This window comes from Orycteropus afer, unplaced genomic scaffold (assembly GCF_000298275.1).
Source record: "Orycteropus afer afer isolate SDZICR_OR568_19922 unplaced genomic scaffold, OryAfe1.0 scaffold00481, whole genome shotgun sequence".
Taxonomy (NCBI): Eukaryota; Metazoa; Chordata; class Mammalia; order Tubulidentata; family Orycteropodidae; genus Orycteropus; species Orycteropus afer.
In genome coordinates, this window is record NW_006922068.1 from 1,367,981 (window position 1) to 1,376,551 (window position 8,571).

Consider the following 8,571-nt stretch of genomic DNA (forward strand, 5'->3'; position numbering starts at 1 on the left):
GGTATATAGCATCTAGGTCATCATTCCATAACTCTGAATGCAATTTTACTTGAGCAATAAACAGTTTTCTATGGTATCTTTCAGGGATTGTTTTTCCCCCTCCAAAGAATAGAAAAGGAATCTTTCTCAATCTTAGAATTGAGTATTTAAAAAATTAATATATTTGGTGTGATTCTTAACTCTGTAATTTTGTTCATTCTTAAAGGGACTTTCAAAAATGTGTAATATTGTTTTAACATCTTTCAGAAATAACTGTAGCCATGGCTAGCTCTGATGCGAAACCAAAATCAATAAGTCGTGCCAAAAAGTGGTCAGAAGAAATAGAAAATCTGTACCGATTTCAACAAGCAGGATATCGAGATGAAATTGAATATAAACAAGTGAAACAAGTTTCAGTGGTAAGATTTTTGACTGTACAAACTTGATGAGTCTGTTAGTTGGTGAAAGGCATTAAAAAGCAAAGAAGCAGAGACTAAATGGAAAGGGGTCCTACTTTAACTCTCTCATTTTATTGGTGAGTTGACTGACACTCAGAAAAGTGATTTGCTAGGCAGATTGGGGGTAGGGGTGGTCCCTTAGTTTGGAATCATTAGGAATTTTCTAGGTTTTGTTAATTATCTGTTCTCTATTTTGTGAGCCTTTAATAGTAGACCATGAGAACAATCTTTTTCCCTCATATGGGTCGTTCAGTTATCTAATGCTCAATCTCTGCTTTCTGTGTTTCTTGTGTAACTCTTATTTTTAATCTGTGCATGTTCTTTTTGTATTGTTTAACTATGAATTAGAAAGGGGTTAAATTCTGTTGTTTATTATGGAGACTATTGGAGAACAAGGCCTGATGCATCCCAGGCTTTCCTGAGAGGTTGGAGGCATGGCTTTGCTTTACAAAAACTAGATCTAAGTATGGCACTGTTATAATATACTTTTCTTTAAAATTCATTTCTTCTACTAGACACTAAGAAACAATTTTTAAGAAATATTACAGAATATGACAATATTCATAAATGGGTTTTAATTTTTAGATTTGGGGTTACAACCAAGTATTTGTAATTAACTGACAGTTTTTTATTTTTAATTAGTTTGGTTTATTACAGACTAATTCATGATATTTCAGATTTTTATATTCTTTATTCTTTTTTCATTCTAGTCTGCCTTTGGTCTCTACTTAATACTTCCTAAAAATGTAGATAGGAAAAGGACCAGAGGTAATATAGAGCTAAAATTGAATAGGTTTAATTCAATAGGCATTAATTTGATAGATATATTGAACCAAAAAAAAAACCAAACACACTGCCATTGAGTCGGTCGCAACTCATAGCAACCCCTCCTTGGGTTTTCGAGCCGGTATCACTACAGAAGTAGATTGCCCAACCTTCCTTCCAAGGAAGGAGTGGCTGGTGGGTTTGAACCACCAGCCTTCTGGTTAGCAGTCAAATGCCTTAGGCACTATCCCACCAGAGCTCCTGATAGATATATTAGAGTTGATGGAAATGAAGTTGGAAATATTGATCAAAATAATGATTCAACTACTGTGATTTCATGTATCCTTTTTCTCATATATACTAACATTTTATTCTGTCTTCATTACCTAAAGGTAGTTTTCATTACTGTACAATCTATGGCTTTTAAGTAGATAAAACACAAGCATTATCATTTTAATGTTGTGTTCAAAAGTAAGCTTCCTACTTGAGATTGGGATGCCTCTAGAAGATGTACAAGACCCAGGATTGTATATGCAATGTGAAACACAACATTCTTTGTGTTCTTCTCACCCCCATCCCCAGTAATATTGTTACTCTAGTGATATCAGATTTAAGAGAACACAAAGAACATTCTTAAAGGGGGAACCCCAAGAGGCAAATGAGGTGTGTGTGTGTGTGTGTGTGTGTCTGTGTGTGTGTGTGAGAGAGAGAGAGAGAGAGAGAGAGAGGTGAAGGGTAGAACAGCAGAACAGCCTAACTCATTTTATAACTTGGGCAATATGGAGAAGTTTTGCTTTTCAATTCAGCATGTACCTATTGAGTACTTACATGTACAAATTTCTATGCTAAGTCCTTTAGGAGACAAAACTGTGAGAGTCCCTGACCTCAAGAAATTTAGTGGGCCAACAGGAAGAGTACAAGCTTTGGAATCAAACTGTCCAGGGTTTGTATCCTGGCTTTACTTCTTGTTAGCTAAATAATCTTGAACAAGGTTCTTAACTTTACTGAACCTCCAGTGTCTCAACCGTAAAATGGTGATAGCAGTACTTGCTGTAGAAGAACGTCACAGGAATTAAATCATGTTGTTGTTGTTGTTGTTGTTATTTGCTGTCTAGTTGGACCCAACTCATAGTGACCTCCTTGGGTTTCCAAGGCAGTATCACTATGAAAGTAGATTGCCCAACCTTCCTTCCGAGGAGTGGCTGGTGTGTTTGAACCACCAGCCTTCTGGTTAGCAGTCAAGTGCCTTAAGTGAATGAATAGTAGCTATTTAATGAATGGCAGCTTATGTTATTACTACCATTAACTTGGAGTAGAAGATAAGTCATAACTTGTTGCTGTTGAGTCCATTCTGACTCATAGCCTATAGGACAGAGTAGAACTGCTCCATAGGGTTTCCAAGGCTGTAATCTTTACAGAAGCAGACTGCTGCATCTTTCTCCTTTAGAAAGGCTGGTGGATTCAAACCGCTGACCTTTTAGTTAGCAACCAGGCTTAGCCATTATGCCACCAGAACTCCTTACTCAAATAACAAGAACAACAAAACATTGTATGAATCCAAGTAGATACACCTTAAAAGAACAACAACAGGAATTTAGAGAAAGAAACCACAAAAATACCAAACTCACCGCTGTCGAGTTGATTTGACTCATAGCGACCCCTCCTTGGGTTTCCCAGGTGGTATCTCTATGCAAGTAGATTGTCCAATCTCCCTTCCGAGGAGTGGCTGGTAGGTTTGAACCACCAGCCTTCTGGTTAGTAGTCAAATGCCTTAGGCACTATGCCACCAGAGCTCCCAGAGAAAGAAAAATAGCTCTTTTGGAACAATCATTATGAGGTTTCAGGACCCAATCTTTTTGGCATTTACCATGGGCCTTAAAAGCTGGGTATGAAAAGCATGTTAACTGAAGGTTTGCCTTGATTGGGATGCCTCTACCAGGTATTCAGTGGTCTGAAGGGGTTGAGCAATGTTTTATTTCCTTTCCTGAAGCATGCACCTATTATGGATGCTGTGTGTATATTGGCCTCCCTGTTCAATAGAATGAAGGCTTCCTAACATGAATAGGAGTGATCAAATAAAAAGCCAAGAAGAAGATTCAGAGATGGTAAAGGGGTATGAAAAGGAAAGTGCCTAGACAGCTGATGAGCAAATGACCAATGTAGCTGTTTTGGGGTCCATCTTATATCAGGTAGTTCTTCACGCTCTGAAGAAGCAGATGTACTTGCTTCACTGAAGGAAATGGTTTTTTGAACCTTTACCCTAATAAATGAAAAAGAACCTGCTACTGGCCAATGGCGGAAGAGAGCTATAAAAGACTTGAGGACACCTCCCTTGTCTACTGGAGGTAGTGGCAGCAACAAAAACCAGGTTTAAGTGACAGAAAAGGTTGCTTTTTTCTGATCATTTATTTGTCAGAGAGTCTGCCAAGGTTTATAAAGCATTTTGCTACCTATTTACCAATTCATAAATAAATGAGACAACAGAAGAAAATTAAAAAGTGATGCCAGAAAATAAAAGACCTGGTGACATAGTATATTCATCTTTTCTTCCAATTGAAAGCTGTGATTTGTAAGTGGGGAATATGAGAAGGAAGAGCTGAATAGACAGATGGTGTTGAAGAAGATTTGATTTTCTAGACCCTGCCTGTTACCCAACTAACAGTTTTTGACAGTGATAGAATGAGTCTCACAAAATCCAGAAGGCACCTGTTTAACAACAACAAAGCATTGACCTAATCAAGGAGGTGTGTCTTGAATTTTGAGAGGGAGAAGAGGAAAATGTCCAAATTAAATCACACCAGACAAGAAAGTAAGGAAACTAACATGATATATAAAAAAGAATGGTGGAGAAGGTGAGAAAAGATTGTTGAGGGTTATATTCATGACCTCAAATTTCTATTAAAAACTAGGTTTCAAGGTGAACCTGGAATTTAGATGTGAGGAAAAGCAACTGCATCTATAATTATATCTTGGGTCTTTAGTTACTGCCTAGGTATCAACAATCAGCAGTAGTGCTTTCAGAAGTAGAACTTAATTTTAGAAGTTAAAAAAAAAAAAAAAAAACCAAACCCACTGCCATCGAGTCGATTCCAACTCATAGCAACCCCCATTGCGTTTCCAAAGTGGTAAATTTTTGTGGAAGTAGATTTCCTCATCTTCCTTCCTCAGAGTAGCTGGTTGATTTGAACTGCCAACCTTCTGGTTAACAGTCAAATGCCTTAGACACTGTGCCACCAGAGTGCTTTAGTTTTAGAAGTTAAAACCAATAACCAAACCCACTGCCATCGAGTCGATTCTGGCTCATGGTGACCCCCATTGGGTTTCTGAGGCATTACATCTTTACAGAAGTAGAAGTTAGGATGTTAAAATAATGTTTGAAATAATTTGAAAGCATAAGGCAAATGAAGTTTAGATCATTTTGAATGTTTTCTCTGTCTTGACCACTGAATATAAATTTAACTCTGGAGAAAAGCAGTGAATTAGTTCTTCTGCAGTATAAGGTTGCAAGTTAAAATGTGTTTTATGTGTGTGCGTATGCTGCCTCTAAAAATTCAAGTGTTTTTACTATTTAATTTTAGACTTTACTTTTTTTAGTGTGAGTTGTACTTTTTCTATTTGATAGTAAATTGTTATATAAAGTAAGACCAGCGTTACAATATTTGTATTCTGGTTTTTAATGTGCAGGTAGATCGTTGGCCAGAGACAGGATATGTGAAGAAACTACAGAGAAGAGACAATACTTTCTATTACTACAACAAACAGAGGGAATGTGATGACAAGGAAGTCCACAAAGTGAAAATTTATGCATATTAGCCTTCTGTTGTAGAGAAAAAAAGTCAACTCTGTTAAAGGAAATTAAAGAGATTTATTGAAGTCAGTATGTTATTCAAATGGGGCAGTGTGAAAACCTCAAGATCTGAAAGCTCATGAATCCTGAGAAGGGGCATAAGTCACATATAATCATAGTGCTGTAAACTCACTGCCGTCGAGTCAGATGCGACTCCTCCTTGAGTTTCCAAGACGATATCACTATGGAAGTAGATTGTCCAATCCTCCTTCTGAGGAGGGGCTGGTGGATTTGAACCACCATCCTTCTATTTAGCAGTCAGATGCCTTAGGCACTACGCCATAGTTCTGTAGAAGGAACTAAAAACACAATATTCTGATTGGATACAGTCACTGAGATCCGTCAAAGGCAGGACCAAGCAAAGCATGACCTTTAATATTATTGGTTGCATTAATACAGTTGGACACATTGATTGGCTAAAAGGCACAATTACAGATGTTTGTAATTTCAGAGGGGGTTTAGTGACTGTCTCAAAACAATGGCATGATGATAACATGATATTTCTGTCAGGAACAGATTGTTTTGCCCAGACAACGTTGCTTTGCCCAGAGCATTAGATCTCCTGGAAATCTAACACAAAGAGTTTGATTAAGTTTGGTTACAGATTTACAGTCTTAGCCTAACCACACAACCTTAATAATAGGGTTGGCTCATAAACAACAGGTTTGAGTCTATGTGAAAAGATAACTCTGAGCTTTTAGAATTAGTTCAAACCCACTGCCATTGAGTCAGTTTGGACTCATAGAGACTCCCATTGGGTTTCCAAGGTTGTAAATCTTTACAGAAGTAGAGTGATTGCCCTATCTTCCTTCCGTGGAGAAGCTGGTAGGTTTGAACTGCCAACCAGCCATTTTAATTTTAGGTCAGATGCCTCTTTGTGATTTTGTGTGCCATGTCATTCCCTCCTCTTGATCAGGGATTTTGAAGAACATCCTTTGATCACACTTACGGGCATACTCTCATCTGCATGAGTTTGTCAGTGGGCTGCTCCCGGCAGTGGCTCAACTTTAAGCTCCTTTTTCTCCAGTGATTGAGTACCACCAGTACCTTGGTTGCCTGGCAGCTCTGGTAAGTCTACCATGCTGTTGCTGAGTAGCCATCTTCAGTGATCTCAGTATGGGTAGGGTAGGTAGACATTGGAGGAACAACCTGGCCTACTTTCAAATGGCTAACCTAAGTCATGAGACTTCTCTAACTTTGGGTTCCTAAATGCAGTGTTGATGTATGTGATCTGAGTGAGGTTTTCAGTCCCTATGGTAGATACACATTTCATAACATATAATTCCAATTAATAAGGATTATTATCAATTAACCAGGTTTGCAAAAGAGACTGTAACCAAGAGCATACATTATTAGATAGCCAACTAAAGACACCAAACAAGCCTGGTAAATTTATAGGGGGTATAGAATGTAACCAAACAGCCTTTTGATGAATGTTAGCAATATTCTGTTCAACTTCTCCATTGGTTGCTATTGAATTAACTTCTATTGGTGTTAATCCAATAGCAACAGGAGGTGTTAGCAATGACAGAAACCCCTCCTTGCTGGGCTAACGGAAGTATCCAGGGTTATTCTGTAGTCCACAACTACCTTTGCCAATGATTGTAAAGATTTTTGTTTTGCAGCCATTCCATCAACCATATCATCAGCAATTTGAGCCACAGTGGTTGACAAGTTGTAAATGGATTTCTCTAATTGTATTTCCCTAACCAAGGAGCTCTGGTGGTGTAGTGCCTAAGGCATTTGACTGCTAACCAGAAGGTTGGCAGTTCAAACTCACCAGCCACTCTGCAGAAGACAGAATGGACAATCTACTTCTATAAAGATTTACCACCTCAGAAACCCAAAAGGGGTTGCTATGAGTCATAACTGACTCGATGACAGTGAGTTTGGTTTTTTGGTTAACCATGATATTTTGTTGTTGTTGTTGTTATGTCCCCTTGAGTCAGACCCGACTCATAGCAATCCTTCCTTGGGTTTCTGAGGCAGTATCACTATGGAAGCAGATTGCCCAACCTTCCTCCGTGATATAGTGGCATGCAAAAAAGGACTTTTCCTAGCCAGGGCGTTCAGTTATAAGATTCTCTACTAATTTAAAATTCTTCTTAGAAACAGGAAAGCTTTTAACATCATTTGTTCACTGAATACTGTCTGCATGGGTATGGTTATTTGGAGGAATATCTAAGGTTCACAAAGTGCTCTGGTGGCGTAGTGCGTAAGGCATTTTGACTCCAACTGTTTAGGCAGGGAAGAGCCTGTGCATGTGGATTGTCCTCTGGGTAAGATTCTCTTATGGACCTATAGTTGAGGCCTCTACAAAGGAAAATATGTCTACAGAGTACATGAATTATTGTTGTTGTTTGTTGTTATGTGCCGTCGAGTCGGCCCCGACTCATAGTGACCCCTCCTTGGGTTTCCGAGGCAGTATCATTACGGAAGTAGGATTGCCCAACCTTCCTTCCGAGGAGTGGCTGGTGGGTTTGAACCGCCAGCCGTCTGGTTAGCAGGCAAGTGTCTTAGCCACTATGCTACCAGAGCTCTAAACTATTTAGGAGCTCTGGTAGCATAGTGCCTAAGGCACTTGACTGCTAACCAGAAGGCTTGTGGTTCAAACCTACCAGCCACTCCTCGGAAGGAAGATGGGGCAATCTACTTCCGTAGTGATACTGCCTCGGAAACCCAAGGAGGGGTCACTATGAGTCGGGTCCGACTTGACGGCACATAACAACAACAACAACAACTAAAGTATTTGGTGCAGGAATCCAAACAAAAAAAACCAAACTCACTGCCTTGAGTTGGATCTGACTCATAGCAACCCTTCCTTGGGTTTCTGAGATGGTATCTCTATGGAAGTAGGTCGCCCAGTCTTCGTTCCGAGGAGTGGCTGGTGGGTTTGAGCCGCCAGCCTTCTGGTTAGCAGTCAAGTGCCTTAGGCACTATGCTACCAGAGAAGTCTCAAATTAGTCCAATGGCATCTGTATTTGATATATTATAGTTCTCTTTATAAATCTGATATATAGTTAATTTTTGTTAGAAATATTTTGGCTAAGCACAGTAAAACTTATCTGCAGAAGACAAATTTAAAATGTTTACGATTAACTTAATACTTTTGAAAGTGAAAAAGTTGATAAGAATTAATAATGAAATTGATATAAAGCTAGATAAAGTCAATGAAAAAGAAACTTTAAGCAATGTGAATGTCCTGGTAAAACCATTGGCTTTGATGATATCAAAGTTAAAGTAAATAAAGCTGCAATTGAAATAATAAAATTATTACACAACACTTTGTGCCTACTGCTTAGTATGAAGCAAACATTATTGACATATAAAATTTAATTCAAATAAAATTTGGCTTCTCTCCTGATCCAACAACATGTTTCATGTAATTCAAAACATGTTAAATTAACCTTTGCAGCACTTCCCCCACTACAACACAAACACATCTTTTTTGTTACCTTCTTAGAAACAATAAAGTTATTTTATGAAAGATCTCAAAGACAAAGAAAAAAACAAACCCAAATG

At 38.4% G+C, this 8,571-nt stretch overlaps 1 protein-coding gene across 1 annotated transcript; it reads left to right on the top strand.

Annotated features, from left to right (window-relative positions):
- The first annotated feature begins 260 nt into the window (after positions 1-260).
- MEIG1 (meiosis/spermiogenesis associated 1) lies at positions 261-5,015 on the top strand. Its single transcript, XM_007954925.2, has 2 exons — positions 261-398; positions 4,887-5,015. Exons 1-2 carry the CDS (start codon positions 261-263, stop codon positions 5,013-5,015), a joined length of 267 nt encoding a protein of 88 aa, XP_007953116.1.
- Positions 5,016-8,571: the final 3,556 nt, after the last annotated feature.